This window comes from Odontesthes bonariensis, chromosome 16 (assembly GCF_027942865.1).
Source record: "Odontesthes bonariensis isolate fOdoBon6 chromosome 16, fOdoBon6.hap1, whole genome shotgun sequence".
In the NCBI taxonomy this organism is placed as follows: Eukaryota; Metazoa; Chordata; class Actinopteri; order Atheriniformes; family Atherinopsidae; genus Odontesthes; species Odontesthes bonariensis.
In genome coordinates, this window is record NC_134521.1 from 7,927,006 (window position 1) to 7,945,968 (window position 18,963).

The following is an 18,963-nucleotide window of genomic DNA, read 5'->3' on the forward strand; positions in this document are numbered from 1 at the left end:
CCGCAAATTCAGTGCATTTCATCAGGATAATGATTCATTCATGGTTCCAGAGTCAAAACGGTCAGTCTGTCTGTGTCGTTAGCTCTGGAGCTAATAGCTCGGTCACTGTCGCTAATGTAACAGTAAATAGCATGAGGTATGCAAGTGGACACCTCATTTACTGTAACGCGAGTGTTGTGTACTTATTTGCCATCCTGCTGTTGGTGTTATGGCGCGCACGATATCTGCCTTTCCCCTGATTGAAATGACTCGCTCTACGTGCATCTTTGCAAACCAGAGCAATCAGATGAGAATGTCAAAATCCTCACTCCTGCTTTCCCCTTCACGCACGCCTTTTTTGCTGTCTTGTGTAGCACTTGCTTGATGTTTGACTGTGTTAGGAGAGTTGTTCAGCAACCAGTTCCTCATATTGTCAAAGTAAGCTCATTTCAACAGGTTTCACTAGTTTTACGGCATAGGGCTGCCGTGCCATCTACGTGCCATAGCGATTCACAAAACATTTGCGCATGGTACCACGGGCGTAAGTAAGGCCACACCCCCACTAAACAGCTCATTCTGAGGATCCTAAGGAAAGCTCATTTTTGGGACCGGCTGTAATTCTGCACCAAGGCAGAATTTTGGGGAAAAAAACTCAGATACAGTATTAGGGGACCACTAAAGCCTATAAAAATACATAAAAGCCTCCATTTATTTTCATGCCATAGGATCTTTAAAAGATGGACATCTGTTGGGCTCGTCGATCCAGCAGAGAACTAGACATATATCAAGATTGTTGCAAGTTGTAGATGCGTGTTTAGTGAACCCTGAATTCTGAAGTGTATCACCTCAGCAATTCATTTGTGCGAGCTATAAGACGTGACTGGCAACCATGAATGGTGTAAGCCAAACCAGTTAGACTGGAGATGTCATAAGACACAGTTGAGTAAAACTACAAATCTATCCAAAGAAGAACTATTTGATGTGATATCTTATTTCTACCTCACAATGCCTGTTTCCCCGGAGTAGTAGAAGAACCCACAATCCTCAACGAATCTGCCAAGCTGGGGTTTGAGGACACTGTGGAGTTTGTCTGCCTTGCCACCCTTCACATTTTGATGATAGTCAAAATTCACCATCTTCACTGCTGCCGCATGCTCCGATGCCTTCAGGTGACTCTGTGAGTGAGCGACGGGAAGAGAACGTGTTTGTTTAAAATCAAATAACACAAAGATGCTGTGCATGGTAGTCATGTTGCCCATATCAAGCAAAGGCAGTGCTGGAATTCCAGGAAAACCTTTAATTGTAATCTGTGCACATGCAGGTCAGCTGACAGCTGGGAATACTGCCAGCTCTCGGGAAACAAAAACCCTGTTCACCGACCGCTCGGCTGGAAAATGGAGCAGTTTACTCTTGAGCCATCTACCAATGTGAAAAATGTCCTTATTGTCATTACTGCGTGGGTTTAACTGGAGAATAAAAGGGAAAACAATCTGTTCTGACACTTTGCTTGCTACTAGTGAATTTGAAGCTGTCTTTTAAGACAAACCAGATAAAACCCCTTCATAAACACATCTGTATTTAAGGTACTTCTCACCTGAAATGCCTTGCTGAGCATGTGTTCCCCTTCCTTACTTCCAAGCAGGTTGATGATCACCTGCTTTCCGTACAACATCCGAAGTGCAGTAAAGTGTCTGGAAAACGCAACACAGAATAAGCAGCGCATAGGTGTGATCGTAGGTTTATAAATAAAACCGTTACTAATCTGCCTGTTAAGAAAAACACATTAATAATAAAAAGTGAGGTCACGTTTTCCACTTGGTTAAAAATGACAAATGATCTGAAGAAAAGTGGCACAATGAAGCATAGAGAAGGGCAGGTATGAGCATAACCTGCAATGACTATTTGAGTAGAATTGTTGGCTTTGAACCATCTAAGAAATGTAAGATGTTTTTGGCCATTGCAGTAAAAAGCTGGCTAGATATGACAAAGAATGACTCATCCAGAATTAGTACAACTGCTGCCAACTATTTAGTGAGAGAAATGACTCATTTGTTTCGAAAAGCAGGTGGTGTCTCAATAAATTTGCGAAAAGAACTTGATGGCAATACTGAGCTCAGCCTTGTTGAGTCGATCCAATATACTCCAAGATATTTAAAAAGGAAAGAAACAGTGGTTTGAGTTAATAACTCTCCAGTGAACAGCACTTGGAGAATGGCTGTTTAGGTTTGACTGCAGTGGGCTGATAAGAAAGGAGCCAGTACTGGGTGTGGTACTGTGATTAGAGTAATCATTCTTACTCTAAAAGGCCTGAGTTTAGGCTCCAGTCACAATACATCTGGCATAAGTGAGTACAAGATTACCGCATTTGTAATACGTCTGTAGACGGGGGAAAAATAAAAACCATAAATTGCTCAAAACTGAAAAAAAAACATCTAAAGCATCGAAGCAAAATCTGCAGATGTGATGTTTAAGGTAAAATTTCTCTAATTTGGAGAAAACCAACAAGACTCCCATATATATATATATATATATATATATATATATATATATATATATATATATATATATATATATATAGGAAAAGCATTGCATTAGAAAAAAAAACACATCTAGCTCTAGCTACCTTTTTTGACTCTGACAGGTAAAATTTGGATAATTAACCATCCTAACTAATTTAAGAGGCACATATTTGTCACTGCCCCACGAGTAATTCAAAACCCAACACCTGGCAGCAGCTTAACCATCTTCCACTTTCAGAGTAGAAGTTGGAGGGATGCAAATACGCAGACGACTCAAGTCGAACAGAGTGGCCAGATGATCTTTGAAATTGTATGACATTTGTAATTCAGGACATTCAGTGTTTATATTGTTTATAATGAATTCTCATTAAGGCTTGAATGCACAGACGCACACATAAATCAAAAGGTTACTTACACCAATTGGAGAAAGTCAAGGGGGAAATGTAACTGCCAGTTATGAATATAAATTACAGATTAGGCAGGTTCAGAGTTAATAAAGGGCTATTAAAGCATCCTTTATGTTCTCAGCAAAAAACTGGCCTCTATGGACACACTTCATTAACATCTCCTTCACAGAAAATTAAGAGTTCTCCTCAATAGTGACTCGGACAGTAAGTGCAAAAGTCATAGTGCTGTTAAGGAGTGCCAATCTGTTGGAGGTGATATAAAGCAGCTGGAAACTGCAACACACACACACACACACACACAAATGTTCTCACACGAGCTTCACAAAACATCTTAATCACCTTTCAAAAGCCGGCGCATTTGCCTCAAATCCTCGTGAGAGTTTGACTCGATGAGAACCGACCTGCAGAGACACAAGCCACAGTGCCCTTCTTTGGTAAAGATTTAAGAGACCGGAGAGAAAAAAATTACAAAAAAAACCCCAGTAAACAGCGCACATGTGGCAGATTGCAAAGAAACCAAACAACAGAACGTGGATGGCGGGCAGAAATTGTCGACGACGCTTGAAAAGGACAGACGAGATCATAAAAGTGTCCGAAAAATAAATGTGAATAGAGAGAAAGATAAAGAATGTAGTGGGGCGACAGCAACACATCTGCATTATGGGCAAGACGAGGAGCGGCCAAAATCTTCATGATGGTCATTTCTACAACACACCTTCAACCCCAAATTTGAGCCTTGTGTTCTCTCATCAGTTCTATCATTCTGTAATAACAAATAACACAGAACCAGAAGCAGGCATGATCGCACACACACGGCTACACCAGCACCGGCTTAGCAGGAAACCAACACTGGCCGTTCTGTGGAAACCTGCTCACTCTACACAACAGGTTCCAACTTGCTTCTTTGCTGTTCCCGATGAAGTATCTGCTTGTGGACAAACATCTCCAAACCCATTTTCACTTCACTTCGTTCGCATGCTTGTCAAATCTCTTCTCCTTCTGTCTGTATTAAGCTTTTGTCGGCTGATAAAAAGACAATTGAATCCCATGACCTTATTCTGTTCCTAACCCCTTACTGAGCACCCAGTTTATGTCGCAGGAACGTGTAGTCTGGGTCTAATCCAGCTATTCATTATTAAGATTATTCTCTCTGGGTGTTAGGGAGATCTACTTCGTGCTCTCTGGTTTTCACTCGGTGCTTTCAGTCACTTCTTTAAGACGCCCATTTTTCTTTCTTTTTTGCGCTGTCGAATGAGCTTTTATCAAAGTTTTGCATCCACGAGCTCAGTTTGTTTGCATATACTGTACCTTTATGTGGATGGGCCTGCGTGTGCCTGGGCTAAATCAGGCAGCTGCCATTTGTCACTCCTTTGTTTCTCTTCCGTCATGCAGGTCTAGTCTATGCATATTTAATAACTTCCTGAGATGGCATCTGAAACTACTCAAGTTGCAGCTGAACATCTCAGACCAAAACCTCCTGACATTGTTTATGACCAGCTGCAGCAAAACTTTTTTTTTTTTTTCATCAAATCATCTGCCCAACTTACACTTAAAGGTCTGCACTGACAAAATTAATTACGGTCAACAACATATTTAACAGTTAAAAAAGTCCAGTGTTCCAAAATTTGCACATATTACTGTCGAAATAGCCGAGCACTGCAGCAGCTTGATGGTTTCTTTTCTCCGAACAGGAATAAGAATGATTAATATTTTGCCTTGAAGCAGGACATTGGACTGAGAGAGGTCAGCTAAACCACATTCATAACACATGTCTTTCCCAAGAAGGTTTTGTGGAACAACACTACGACTATGATTCAAATGCTAATTCAAAACTATTTTTAATGTTCACTTCCTTGAAAAGAAAAAAAGAAAAAAGAACAAAATATCACTACCCATTCTGGATGAAAGTGAAATGACACATCTTGCTCAGAGAATATATTTGAGAGCACTGGAAGGAGAGTCTACATGTCACAAATGGTAAAGGGGACTACGCGCTAAAACAGTACTTTAAAAGCAGGAGGACTACAGTTCTGCCTGAAAACAACCCCGAGCCATCTACCCTGATGTTTGAACCAAACCAAAGAGCCTGTAGAGCGAATAGGCGCCTAATATGGTCTTGGCTTCCTTTAGGTCTCTCACAAATTGAACAGCTCGGTCTTCTGTATCACCAGCCAACACCTACCCAGTTGTTTTGGGAATATTTGGGAGCAGACTAAATGACGGGAAGTGGTTCGGGGCTGTTTTCAGATCAAGCTCTCACCTGACCAAAGAAGTCTGGGAGCTGAGGAAAACAGAAAAAAGCCCTTTACCAAACACTATTACTATCATTAACCTCCCCCATGACTGCTCTAATTGAACAGTCTGTGCAATGTCAGGACAAGAGCAGGAGAATCCAAGTGAAGGGTAGTGCTCGTTTGTGAATCAAATATCTAAAACGGAATTTCCTGTACAGGTGCAGTTTGAATAAAAGCTCATACGGACATTCCTTTTGCATCCGTGGCCTTTGGCATTGCACAGAGGAACAGCTATCTGCAGGATTAAAGGACCAGCATCAGCAGAGCCCCCGACCACCCCCAATGCCCTCCAAAAACAACAGGGAGGAGGAGGAAAAAAACACAAAGGGTTATACCAGGTGGAGGTTCTCATCCAGTCCATTAGGGTGCCGATTCTCACTGAGGTGCAACAAAACACCCTTAATGGACTTTTTCTGAACACAGTGACAAAATGTGTTAAAACTGGGACAAAGACGTCCACTATCATGACAAGGAAACTTATTTATTTTTCTTTTTAAACAGTCCTAACAGACACAAAAGACGCAGTTGGTTTTAGTTTGACTGAAGCTGCTCTGCGTTCACACATAAACTGCCACGTCAAATCCTCCTGAGTGAGTCCCACCTAAAACTGCAGCGTCAATTAAGCGGTCAGGACTTGGCTTAACAATTTAGATGTCACAGTCTTAATTCAACGTTGGCAGTATGCAATAGATTAAGCTTTTATTACCTGGATTCCAGGTTGTTCCCAAAAAAGAGGAATGGACCCCCGGATCTGTATGAAGGATGAGACTTTGTCATCCAGGAAAATAACCTGTTAAAAAAAAAGAAAAAAAGTTAATTTGTAATTGGACAAAACCCAGAAACATCTCGACAAACGTTACCAAATAAAACTAATTGTTGACCTCAACAGGTAAAGTAAAAAAAAAAAAAAAAAAAAAACCTTCACCTTTATGATTCAGATGCAAAGCAGGGTAATAACCTCAGTGTACTGGACTACAGACAATACCAGCATTGTGGCAAGACGTAAAGTAAACATCATGTATAACAGGCACTGCATCAGAAGCAGACAGGCAGCATTTCTCTGTGCTGACAGCATGATCAAAAATCTGTCAACACCACGAGGGCTGGCCAAACGTAGTAGTACACCTGACAATACAGTACTATCCAACACAACAAACCCAGCAATTACAGCAACATGTCTGAAGCTTGTAATGTTCAACTTATGTTAAGAATGGAACTGATGCTGAATGACCTTTGAGCTAATTTTTGCGGTGGCCAGACTCTGCAGATGTACTGCATTACAATACACTGTATTTTAATAGTAGCAGTTCCCATCATTTTTTTATATCACAACAAAGCTGAGCACAAGGAGTAATATTCAAAGATACATGCTTTCGGGCGGTGTGATAACTAAGATATAAATACATTAACTTCCTAATATGTAGTACCTGATAAAAAGTTTTACCGCTAATAACATGTTAATAAAAATATTTTGATAAAATAATTGACGCTTGATTATCCACAAAAAACCCCACTCGACAACTGAATTTACCAGATTCTTTTTAAAACAACTCTTTAGGAGAACATCATTCAAACAGAAAAGAGAGCCCCAACAAAACCTCCAACGACGCGACCCACCTGTTCAGTCTCCACAAAGTTGGCCACTTGTCCGTCATCGTTCGTTCCTCGGACATTGAATCGCGTGCCAGCTCGCTCCGAGCTGAGGCGGGAGAAGGTGCAGGCCTTGGCCTGTTTGTGCCCCGCGTAGATGGTTCTGATTTCCACGCCGCCACACATCAACCTCAGCAGCCAGTCATCACAGTTTACTCCATAATGTTTAAGGTGCAGATGCAGAGATTGGTTCCTATTGAAAATAAAGACGGACAGAGCTGTAAATTTGCAAACCTTACTCATATCCCTCACGCAGCATTTATTACTATTTCACAAATCCTAGGACTGTGCAGATCATGAAATGTTTATTTTGTTCACCCATATAGATACAGTATACAGTATATATACAAATATATAGCCAAATTCCTGCCTACTTATGTCTTGATGACCCTAAAACACAGAAAAATTCAAGTCCCTACCAAAAGAAGCGGTTGTCAGTAGTATCCTCTAGGATCCTACGATGTGCGTTGAGACTCAAGTCCATGCTGACTCCCGTTGAAGACCAGGCAAAGTAGAAGTGTCCTGAGTTTAGAACCTTGCGCACCTCAGAAATCCGATCCTCATCCCCTTGATCATTCTTCAATGATATAAAATCTGTCTGTGTGACCCTGAAAACCTCGGAATCCTGCACCTTGCCCACAGAGCTGCATCCTGTCACAACCACAAGACTGTGGAGCATGGAATCACCTGGGAGATTGAGGTGAAACATGAATTTGCAAGCATTATTTTGTGATTAGCAAACATCAAAAGAGAGGACGGGAGATTTTCACGCCTCTCCTCAACAGTAATTCACCAGCCAGTAACACCTCAGCCGTCTAGAAGACTCAGTTTTAAATCTTTCACGCAGCTTTTTCCTTGTTGTGATAACAAGATCCTTCAAGGTCATATGGAGGACAGGAGAAAGCAGCTTAAGACTAAGCAGCACCAGTGTCACAAACCAGAAGAGCTTCAGAGTCACACGAGAACCTAGGGTCAAGACATGGACGGTTCCCAGTGAAGGAGCAACAAATCAAAATGATTCCTCTCTCGACTTACCCAGGTTAAGGCGAAGGACGCCCAGAATTCCATAAGCATCAACAATCTTAGCGTATGTATTTTTGATGGCCTCCTTTTCTGCTGCCGCTAAAGCACAGAACAAAAGTAAGAAGTAGAAGAAATTAGGAAAGCGTTTTTGGAGCAATTGAAAATGTAGCCTTTGAATACATTAAAAACACAGAAACACAACTATAGTTAGATAGTCAAGGCTCAAGCTCTTGTAGTTTTCACCTTCCGTGAACTGCACACACATGAGGTAAATACATAACCGTCTAACAATGAATGTGATTATCTCTTGCTGCTAGAAGACAGACAAAAAAGGTCAGGAATATTGGCAGAGCCATGGTAAATGCAGCCTTTTAATCAACAGTACACATTAACAGTCTAGGATGAATTTCTTGTTGTTACAGTTCCCTCGAATAGTCCTTGTTTAAGGCTAGAGCTTACAGACAACCTGAGTCATTTGTTATTACACTGTAATCAAACAAGATGCCTTACACAGAACTGCGACAGCTCCTGATTCAAACATGAGGCATTCCTCCCTGGTCCTAGTTTCCACTATGACACTGTAAGGTGGTGGATCGAGCTTGTGGTAAATGCGATATCCTTTGCTGAAGGCCATGGCTGATCCAAGATGAAATAAACCTATATGATCCTGAAAGCAGAAAACATGAATGACGATGAATGATAGCCAACAAGAAACATACTTAATTATGCCCAATGTGTGGAATTTGATGGCGCCTAAATCAAATAAAATCAAATTTATTTGTGTAGCATATTTCATGTACAAACAATTCAAAGTGCTTTACATAAAATAAAAGCATTGCAGCAGGGAGTGGAAGAAGCATTAAAATACATAAAATAATATAAAGAGAAACAAATAAAATCGTTTAAATTCATTTAAAAACAAGCAACAGCCAAGATAAGCTAAAAGATACCATGCAGATTTCATGCATAGACACATGAGAAAAGAAATACTGCACTTTGGGATCCTCTGTTCACCATTGATGGAGTTGGATCCTAAAATCTGACCATTTACTTTTTTAAGATGTCTAGTTCTCCATCAGTAAATACTTTAATGTAGACAAACCGAATGTAAAGACGGTGTAATGGACGTATTAACAGTTGCACTGAAGTTTATTTTGTCAATTTTCAAATCAATCCTGCACAAATTACGAAAGTCAGTCAGACAAATTAGCAAATATTTGCAAGATCAGTAGGAACACTCAGATTACGAAATGCACAGCATAGCAGGCGATCAATGCGGACGTGGGGCCGCAGCCGTAACATATTGTTTTTATTAATGGAATATCACAGTTAAGAGGATGACTGGACTGAGGGATTGAGTTATGGGTTAAAGGCCGGGGAAATGACACATCGTCCATCCTGACTCCAACAGTCACGACTTCGTATTGAAACTGCAGAAAGGGAGCCCTAACGCAAACCTGCCAGCTAGCTCAAATGCTACATTTTGGGCGATGACCACCAAACAGGGAGCAAAAAATAACGTTATACAGCCCGAGCAGCCTGCTGTCCTTCTCGTATTTAACGTTAGCTGTAAAACGTTAGCTAAATTAGCTAGATTAAATCACAAGGATAGCTAGGATTTGTTAGCTTACTTTATTTTGATGGTGGTAGTATTTGCATGTCCGGAATAATAAACTATCAGTAACTAAAGCATGTATTCTAGCAACACACCAATATAAAACATATAAACTTGTATATGCGTGACAATTACGTCCTCATCTCACGACTGTCGGTTTTAATTAAATTAGTTGGAGAAACAGAGACACCATAGCCCGTCTTACCTTTTCCTCCTACCGGGTTGTGTTACTCCGCTGTCACAACAAAATCCTTCCTGGTGTTTTAGCTAGATGGTACATTCCGACGCAAAGCACGCCTACCTCGCGTTTACCGTAATACCGTACCGTAAAGTATGTCAACTATGTTGAAGGTTTTTATATAACAAAATATCTAAGGTGAGAAAATTAAAAATACGCAAAGCTAAGTCCACTGGACGTTATTTCAGGTAATTTAAAATACAGTACAAGCAGTAACTAACCGGCCAAACTACCCCATATTACCCAAAAAGTAATATAATGTTCTCGTCCACTTTTTTTCCACGTGATTGACAGCTACCTCTAACGAATCAAAAGCAGTCTTGAAAAACTGCCCTCCAATCATATATGACAAAAGGCGGGATCCCGGCTTTCATAACCTTGTGCTCTTGTGTATATAACAAGCGCTCCAACGTTATTCGTAAACACCAACTGTCCGATTGTTCAGAAAGAGAAAAGCGTGATCCAGATGACTAATTAAACTGGTAAGTGTTAACATTATATTGCCTTCACAACGCCTTTTGAATGAGGTAAAGGCTAAACTATTGAGGTTCTGGTCTAATTATTCATATGATTGACTTGACCCCACTCATTCTGCAGCATCTGCTGCTGTATTCACTGGAACCAGATCACATGGTTGTTAATAACTTCCTAATAATAGTAGTAATAAGTGTCCGGATAGTCTTTGATTGATAAAGTCTCTTCAGTAATCATCAAACAGGACAAAAACAACCAAACAGATATTGTTTATTCTCTCACGCAGTCAGACCCATTCTTGTTATTTGAATCCTTTCTGTAGTTTTAAGAGGAAACGGGTGGACCATACCTGTTTGTCACGTATTGCAGCGGTAGGGAAATCTTTACTGGGCTGTTGTTGAGCAAGAATACCTCTTTGTACTAACATACGTTTCAAAGGTTTGCTTCATATCAGCTCAGTTATGGAAAGTTAACCTTGTTATCTGTTCATCTCTGTTTTCTTCAGCTATTTTTCAGGGAATCCTCCAACACCTCAACATGAAGGGTCTTTACCTTGTTGAGCCCGTGGTGGCTCTGTATGCTTTCAGCAGTTTTCTCATCTATCCACTTGTGCAGCAGTATGTATACCGTAGGCTCTGGCAGGAGCTGACCAACACCACTTATCCCATCTCTGGCAACACATCCAGATGTGCTCCAAGGAACATCAGCAGCAACCACACAAACTTTCATGAGGTTAGTTCTTAATTGCTTGATGTAAAGGGGACATTCATGCATGTAACTCACAGCCCAGTGAGGACTCTCAATTAACATCATTTGGAACGAGCTGCTTTTAATTTTCCCTCTGACGACACAAGCTCTGAGTGAATGTGTTGTGAAAAACTTGAAAGCATGAAAAGGAAAGTGAAGATCATTCTAAAACTAAATGGTGAACTGGTAATATTTCATTCACCATGTAACTTCATACAAAAGCGATTGATTGGATAGGCTACTTTCCAGATTAATCTGACTAATAATTAATGACTAATAACAATCTAAACTTCGAGTGGACCTTCTCTAACTATTTGTTTGAACCATTCCGGTATTAGTAAAAAAAAAGGATATTTATATTTTGAAGGGGCATAAATTGTATCAATGTCAGTATTTGTAGTTGATGTAAAGAAGTCAGCCTTCCACAGACCACAGACTTCATATTGATGTATACAGGCTTGTTTGTACGTCAGCGACTATTCATATCTGTTGTCTGCTTTCTCTGCCATAACAGCATCAATTTTCCTATAACCCTTTAAGATCCCCTTTTTTTTTAGCAACACAGCACATGTTCCAAGACCGCTTAGTTTCTGCTAAACAAGGTGATATGCATGGCTTACTCGTGACTCAAATTGACTTTTTCTGAATACCGACATATTGCAGTGACATGAGATTAAAGGCCTACAGAAAGCTGACACTACACCCAATACATAATGATAATACATACACAGAGGAACAATAATGATCATTGGACTCCACACCAAAACATTTCATAAACGCATGAAATTTGCGATTTTGAATTTGCCGCTTGGAAATCCTTCCTGGAATTCCAGACTGGGGGCGGGGCTTCCGTGCGACGTCACAAGTGCCATGGTTTTTCCTGGCTGCTGCTATTGTAGTATGCTTGTTGAGTGGTGAAGGCAATAAAACGTTGGGTTCAGTGCAGTTTTTATTGCGAGTAGATGTACGAAGTGCTGTGGGTGCGTGTGTTGCCCTCAGCACCAGCAGCTCACACCACCGGGGACAGAGGAAGCAGAGAGACCTGCGGTCGGAACTTGTGTCTGTGTCTCCCTGTTCGCCTGCCTCCTCTCTGGTGAAATCAGCCGGAGCGCATCCCGCCGTGTTCAGCTCCCTGCGGTGCGGACACTCAGGGGGAATCCACCTGGCAGAGAGCGGACACACCTCGGGATGGTTGCCCTGAAATCAGCCGGCAGAGCGATCATCAAGAGCCCCGGCGTCCCGCGGCACATATGGGGAACTTCCAAGCACGAAAGTGAGTGGGAGTATACTTGTGTTTGGACAAGGTTTCAGTGCCGCAAATGTAGCAACAGTGGCGTTATCTATCAGAGATGGAGAGGAGGGCGTTATGGGATTCTGTCTCCTTGTTGCAGCCTAATGGACTGTTATGTTTTATTACCGGTGACCTTTTTTTGTTCCTCCTGCTTTGGTGCCAAACAGTCCGGCTGTGTATACAGCGGTGGAAATAGCTGCACAATTACACGCTGCTTTTGTGACTCGTGGCCTAGACCAAACACAGTGTATGCTCACCAATCGGCATTCTGAAGACGACCAAAATCACCATCATCACCATCATCGTCCCCACTGCTCTCGGACTCGGACTCCGACCCACTGTCACTGGCAATGGCTGGCTCGAACCTGTATGGTTCTAGCCCCAATCCCTCCTCGGTTTCTTCTTCAGGCTCTTCATTGTCTTCTTCATTGTCATCAACAATATTCGGATCGAAATTTGCCGTGAAGAAGCTGTCCAGGTCTGGCAAACAGCTGGCTTCGATACTAGAACTACTGGGGGTTGTTCCAGCAGCTGGCACTCGTGACGTCACGCACCTGTCGTCTGCTACTTTCGGTTTGCCAAATGTCGGGCTATTCGAGTCAAATGTGGTGATAGTTTATTGGGCCTAATCAGGACTATCCAGGGGCCTAAAATTATTTTAAAATCATAAAAAAATTCCATGGTATATAAGGAATCGATCTGCTATTTCAGTTTTGTGCAAAAAATCACCTTTCTGTAGGCCTTTAAAGATTATCTTAAATATGTTAAGTTCACGTAGTTCATCATGTTTTAATTTAAAGATGCTTAAACACACCAAATCATACCATATCAAAGGGAGCATTAGAATGTGCAAATTAGTTGGCTTTTATGATGTAGAGTTATGTATTTATAAATATGACACAACAGGGAAGTAAAAAGACACTCAGAGTGGAAAATCCTGTTTTAAAACTGAAGATAGCCACACCTACACCTGCTTGCAGAGTTCTGTTTTTTCCTTTTGGTCTTCACCAAGAAAACCTCACATGAAACACCTGCAAATGCTCAAAGTTCTGTCATTTTCTTTTGTTGTATTAAAGTGTCACTCTCAATTATAGTTGTAAAATGTGTAATATAATGGTTCTAAGATGATTTTTTTTTTTTTTTAGATTAAACCACTAAACTTCTCTCTGTCTGCATTCCCAGCTGGTTCAGAGGGAGGCCTCTCTCTTCTCTCTTTACACAGAGCTCCTCTCCACAATCCCATCTTTGATTGTCACTCTCATGCTGGTGGCCTACAGCGACCGGGGAGGACGCAAGATCACCATCATTATGCCGTTGATTGGCTCGTTTATCTACACCTCAACCTTCTTGACCGTGTCCTTCTTTGAGCTCAACATTTACCTGCTAATTGGATCCTCATTTCTCAGCTCTCTGTTTGGTGGTCTGGGCACATTTCTGGGGGGCTGCTTCGCCTACATAGCAGACTTGTGCAAGGACGAACGTCAGAAGACGTTGCGCATGGCTGGAATAGACATGATGATTGGCCTGCTGTCTGGGGTTGCTGCAATATCAACGGGTTATTTCCTGAGAGCTGCGGGCTTTAACTGGCCATTCCTTACCTCTGCGATGTTCCAGTGTCTGACCCTACTCTATGCTATTTTTATCCTAGAAGAGACTGTGGAGAAGCCTCCCGCTGATAGCAATATATCAGATGAGTCTCGCCACCGTTCTACAATAAAACACATGATCTTTGGCATCTACCATATCTTTGCAGGGGCCAGCTACAGGAGTAAAGTTGCTTTGGTCCTCCTGCTGAGCATCTTTGTCAGCTTCTCCTTCGCCTATGTAGGTGGCATGTCCTTGGTGACACTATACGAGCTCAATGAGCCACTGTGCTGGACAGAGGTTTTGATCGGCTATGGCGCAGCACTGTCTACCACAGTGTTCCTCACCAGTTTTGTGGGAGTGTCGGCATTCACATACTGTGGTGTTCCACAACTGGTCATTGTCCTGCTGGGAATCCTATCCGTCACTACAGGCTTGATCTTGTTGGCATTTGCTAAGACTACGCCACTGATGTTCATGGGTAAGATTAAAAAAAAAAAAGTGCTGCTCAATTATTTTACTGTTGACGTGAAAAAGATTTTAACTTTGCCCAGTGGAGTGCTATTTTGGTGTATTTTCAGATTAGGTTTTATGTTATTTATGTATTTTTTTTCATCGCATAGTGGGGAAAAACTCGTAAAGAGGGATTTTTACATGCGTACTCACGATGAGCAAAGATAATCTTTGCAGCAAAAACCTGTTTCTGCGTTTATTGTGGACACTCGAGCACAAACGGGTGAAAAAAAGCACAACATCTATTTGTTGTTTTGAAAAAGGCACATTATAGGATCAAATATAAAATTCCAAGAATCTATAATGTGAAGCCAATACAAGTGACTCAAAGGGCACCTTAAATACAGTGTATGATAGAGAGCCCGCTCCCCCTGAAAAACCATTGCAGACTACTTTTACTGGTTACTGATTGACAGTAAGTTTACGTAGTAAAACAAAAAGTTACATGGTTTACAGGATGTTTTATTACTTTGGTAATAAAACCATTGTGATGTTTTATCATTGCTTTGTTTATTTTAGTTATATTATTTGGCTGCAGACTTCTTGCAAAGGCGGCACCTTTAGCAAGGTTGTGTTTTAGCAAAAATAACGTTTAGAAATAATCATGTCATGCATAATTTTGCCAACCCTCACTAATTAAGGTTTCTGTAATTCCAGTAACATGATGATAAGAGCAGCAGTATGATGTATGGTATGATTTGAATCCTCTGGTTTTTTTTTTTTTACTATCACAGTGAGATTGCCAATGCTTCTGTCCATCATGCCTTTCCCTGTTCTGCGTTCCATGATGTCAAGGATCATCTCAAAGTCTGAGCAGGGTGAGTGGGGTTCAGGGCTTTGCGTGAAGCACAGAACCATGTCTGTGTTTGTAGAGTCAAGAGTCCAGTGAGCTGTGTCGTATTCAAGAAGCTTCAGTTTGCACTCGCAGTTTTTTCGAGCAAAAAAAATCTTCTATAAACTTTAAGCTTTTAAATTTTTGGCATCACCTGCAGTCACATATTCTACCACTACTTAAAAAGACTTGTTTTCTCCTCTCTCTTGGTTGTGTGTTTTATTTTTTGTTGTTGTTGTTTTTTTGCAGGAGCCTTGTTTGCCTGTCTTTCCTTTCTGGAGAGTTTGACCAACAATGTGTCTTCTGCGATCTTCAATAGTATTTACGCTGTGACGGTAGCGTGGTACCCTGGTTTTATATTCCTCTTGGCCGCCGGACTCTGTGTCATTCCTTTATCTGTCCTTGGGTAAGTTCATTTTGCCAGCATTTTTTCACACAGCAATAACAAACCATATCGGCCCTTTATATGTTTAATTACCAGTTGCAAATATTTATTTAGTTTTTTTTTATTATTAATCAAAAGGAGTCAAATTTAATTTTTAAATAAATTTGATTTGCATCTTCCAAGCCTAATTGGTTGGAATATATTAGATAAACATCAGATCAAATTAAATTTAAGTAAGCGCGCAGCCACTTAATGTGCTCGAAATGGGTCCCCTTAATTATTTCTGCCTTTGTTGATGTAGCACGTAAGCAGGAACCATAAAAGAGACGAATGAATAAAAGATTCATGACTCTGGCATAACAAAAGAATGAATTTTTACCCAAAGTTCTCTGTTCAGGCAATAAAAACCACAGCAGATTAGGATCAGGATTCAGGTATAGAGCCACACTCTGGCTGGAGTTGGATTACAAACAGCTTCTTTTTCTTTTTTCTTTTTTTTACTGCTTCGTCACGTCTCGTTAGTTTTGCGGGACTACTGCAGAAAAGAGAAATGCTTTTTCCTGACTTAACCACTGAGAAAGAAGGAAGCCTCGGTTCTTCATTTTTATTCAACTTCCCTTACCAGTTTCCCTCTTTTTTATAATAATATAAATCTGACACATGGATTATATCTCTGCTATGTTTACAGTAAAACGCCATTGATACTGATGCTGTGTCACTTTAATACGAATTTAAGGATGAAAGGAAACGTCCCCCCCCCCCCGTGTTCTTGCATGTGTTTCTTTTTTTCACTGAGTAGACAAAGTAGGTGTAGCGTGAAGCATAAAACTACAGTACATCTGTCACATGCCCTGCTATTTTCATTACACAATGCTCAGTTATAAAATAACAAAAGACACTTGTTCAGCAATCTTAGTTTCGACACCCACAAACTGTCAGTGCACAGCAGTGTCTTGTCTGGCCACCCACGCACATTTATTTATTTTTTTATTTAAGGAAAAAAACTGAAATTCTTTGGATTCTTCTAAATCAATGTGTAACTAATGTGTTTGTTGTAGCCTTTCCTCAGTTCCCCAGTTCCTGTAATGCATTGATTGGGTAATCCTGCACATGAAAGAGAGCACATTGTTTTCAGGACATAACTGTAGTTCATGTCTTGTTTTTAGCTCTGGAAACGTGACTAACTGAAGAAATGATCTGCGTAACGCTCGAGATTAATGCTCTGTCATGTTATTCTTGAACTGGTAAAAGGTAACTTCTTGTTGTTTTTCAGCGTTGTGGCTCTGATGGGTGTAGATGCTGCCAGTGAGTACAAAAGGCCAGAGCCAAACACCACAGCGGAAGAGAGTCCTGTTGAGGATGTAAATGACAACAGCCCTCTGCTCAGCTGAGGCACCTGGACTGTCACAACCGTGCCAGCACCTTGCTTATCTATTTACTTTGACTTTTTTTTTTTGTTTGTTTTTTGTTGACTCTTGTTTTCAGCTGCATGGGTTGGCAATGCACAGTACAGTTGAATGATAACTGTTTGTGTCTATTCCCGTGCTTGTTTGAGTTATCGGCAAATTGGTTGAGGTGCAGAGATTTCCTCTTCTTTTTCTTCTTTTTTTTCCTTGTTTAATTGAATTTGTGTCAAGATGGTTGCAAAAATGGAGAAATGGTTCAAAAGATTTCAGTGAAGGGATATGAAGAGCGTGCATTGATGTGTGCAGTTATCAGGCGAATTGTATTCTTCGGGATTAACCTTATTGTTGAATAAATACAGTGATTCCAGTCAATCCAAAATGTAATTTACCTACACACATATTTGAAAAAGGAAATGAGAGTTTTGTCTTTCTCAGGGGAATATATGTGTGTCCATTTATGAGGGATCTGTTCTCTGGAACACTGTGGCACTGAAGGATAGGATCAGGAGTTGCTTTATGTTTTGTCCTGGTAATTAGAGCTCTTTCTTCTGTGCCTTTTTTTTTGTTTGCAGCCCTTTATTTATTGTCTGGTGTTTTTTCTTCCATGGTTTAGGTGTTTTAATAGTGTTACATCTGTCAGGCATTCCCGACTTTTCTTCTATAGTTATACAATTTTTTTTGTTTTTTCGCCCATTGCGTTTAAAGTAATGATGCTGACTCATTAGTTTGCAGTGTGAATTGCTTAGGCCCCGCCCTTCCTCTTAAAACACAAAGACTTGCTGTGAAAAATGACACGAATGCTTTCAAGCTTGTATCGTTTGGAGTTGTAAGAATTGCACAAAAAAATTTAAGGTCAGAATACTCACATGCCTAATAAATGTACATTCTGTATGATGTTACAGTCTTCATAAGTGTGAAAATTCACACTGTTAATAACTGAAAATAATCTGACTGGTACACTTTAAATTTTTCCATGTATTTGCTGATGTCTTCTGTTTTGTATTGTGTTGTGTGAGGATCATGTCAGAAATGTTTGTTTAAAGAAGTACTGAGGGACTTTTTACCTCCTTGCTTCTGTGGTATTGTGCAATGTTTACGTGTGAATATACAGAGAGTATGAAAGCAATCAAAAGCATTAAGAAAGTTAACCGCATTAGGGAACAAGCAGTTTTTGAAACAATTTTATAAAGAGGTTAATGGTTTCTATTTACAACCCCAACGTGTGTGGTTGTTTTCTAGCCTCAGTGTCCAAGAAAAAGGAAATGATGTGGTAGGAAAGGTTTAAATGATATTATTATGTGAATGACATAGAGTATTTGGTATCACTTTGCACATTATTGTGACATTACATCTTAATAGACGAGTCTTCCTCATGCTTGCTGGAATTGAAACAATTATATCTAGCAAAAACCAAATGATTTTGCAGGCAAGCCCATATTTTGATGTAAAAAAAATAAATTCAAAGGACTTGGAGGACTGAAATAAAATGCCAAGTTGAACAACCAGGCACATCAACTCAGTTGCAAGATGTCATACATATCTGTATTTTCTTTGGCCAATTTAAATTAAATATTGTACTTGTTTAAAAAAAAAACACCTTAATAAAGAAAGTACACAACTGAGCTGTCTTTTGCTTTTTTCCGAATGGTACCGATCAACAGTCTTTTAACAGTTTGCTTTAGCAAATACCCTCTAGAGCAGGGGCGTCAAACTGATCCTTGAAAGGGCCGGTGTGGCTTCAGGTTGTTGTTCCAACCCTGCAGCAGCACAGCTGACTTGTTTCATTCAATCAACTGTACTGGTTAAGACCTTCAGTGCAGACAGTTCAGTTGATTGAATGAAACAAGTCAGCTGTGCTGCTGCAGGGTTGGAACAAAAACCTGCAGCCACTCCGTCCCTTTCAAGGATCAGTTTGAGACCCCTGCTCCAGAGTGTGTGTGTCTGTCTCTTACAGCCTGAATCTAGTCAACAGTGTATCCTCTAATTACATCAGGGATGTTTTGTCT

General features: G+C 40.5%; 2 protein-coding genes across 15 annotated transcripts in view; one reads left to right on the forward strand and one right to left on the reverse strand.

Annotated features, from left to right (window-relative positions):
* synj1 (synaptojanin 1) overlaps positions 1-9,745 on the reverse strand; it is a 29,089-nt gene extending 19,344 nt beyond the window's left edge. For 7 of the 14 annotated variants that reach the window (XM_075487609.1, XM_075487610.1, XM_075487611.1 and 4 more), the window contains exons 1-10: positions 9,693-9,745; positions 8,383-8,539; positions 7,885-7,971; positions 7,269-7,536; positions 6,817-7,042; positions 5,906-5,989; positions 5,535-5,612; positions 3,245-3,306; positions 1,574-1,670; positions 979-1,154 (exon numbers count right to left, since the gene is read on the reverse strand). In XM_075487609.1, coding sequence (XP_075343724.1) covers positions 979-1,154; positions 1,574-1,670; positions 3,245-3,306; positions 5,535-5,612; positions 5,906-5,989; positions 6,817-7,042; positions 7,269-7,536; positions 7,885-7,971; positions 8,383-8,506 — 1,202 coding nt within the window. In that variant the 5' untranslated portion in view covers positions 8,507-8,539; positions 9,693-9,745. The remainder of the gene's footprint in view (positions 1-978; positions 1,155-1,573; positions 1,671-3,244; positions 3,307-5,534; positions 5,613-5,905; positions 5,990-6,816; positions 7,043-7,268; positions 7,537-7,884; positions 7,972-8,382; positions 8,540-9,692) is intronic. The other 7 variants (XM_075487616.1, XM_075487619.1, XM_075487617.1 and 4 more) reach the window with 1 other exon arrangement.
* Positions 9,746-10,115: 370 nt separating this feature from the next.
* LOC142402125 (lysosomal proton-coupled steroid conjugate and bile acid symporter SLC46A3) lies at positions 10,116-18,579 on the forward strand. Its single transcript, XM_075487622.1, has 6 exons — positions 10,116-10,207; positions 10,705-10,931; positions 13,420-14,302; positions 15,069-15,152; positions 15,416-15,572; positions 16,825-18,579. The coding sequence occupies exons 2-6, from the start codon at positions 10,737-10,739 to the stop codon at positions 16,940-16,942; spliced, it is 1,437 nt and encodes a 478-aa protein (XP_075343737.1). The 5' UTR covers positions 10,116-10,207; positions 10,705-10,736; the 3' UTR covers positions 16,943-18,579.
* The last annotated feature ends 384 nt before the right edge of the window (positions 18,580-18,963 follow it).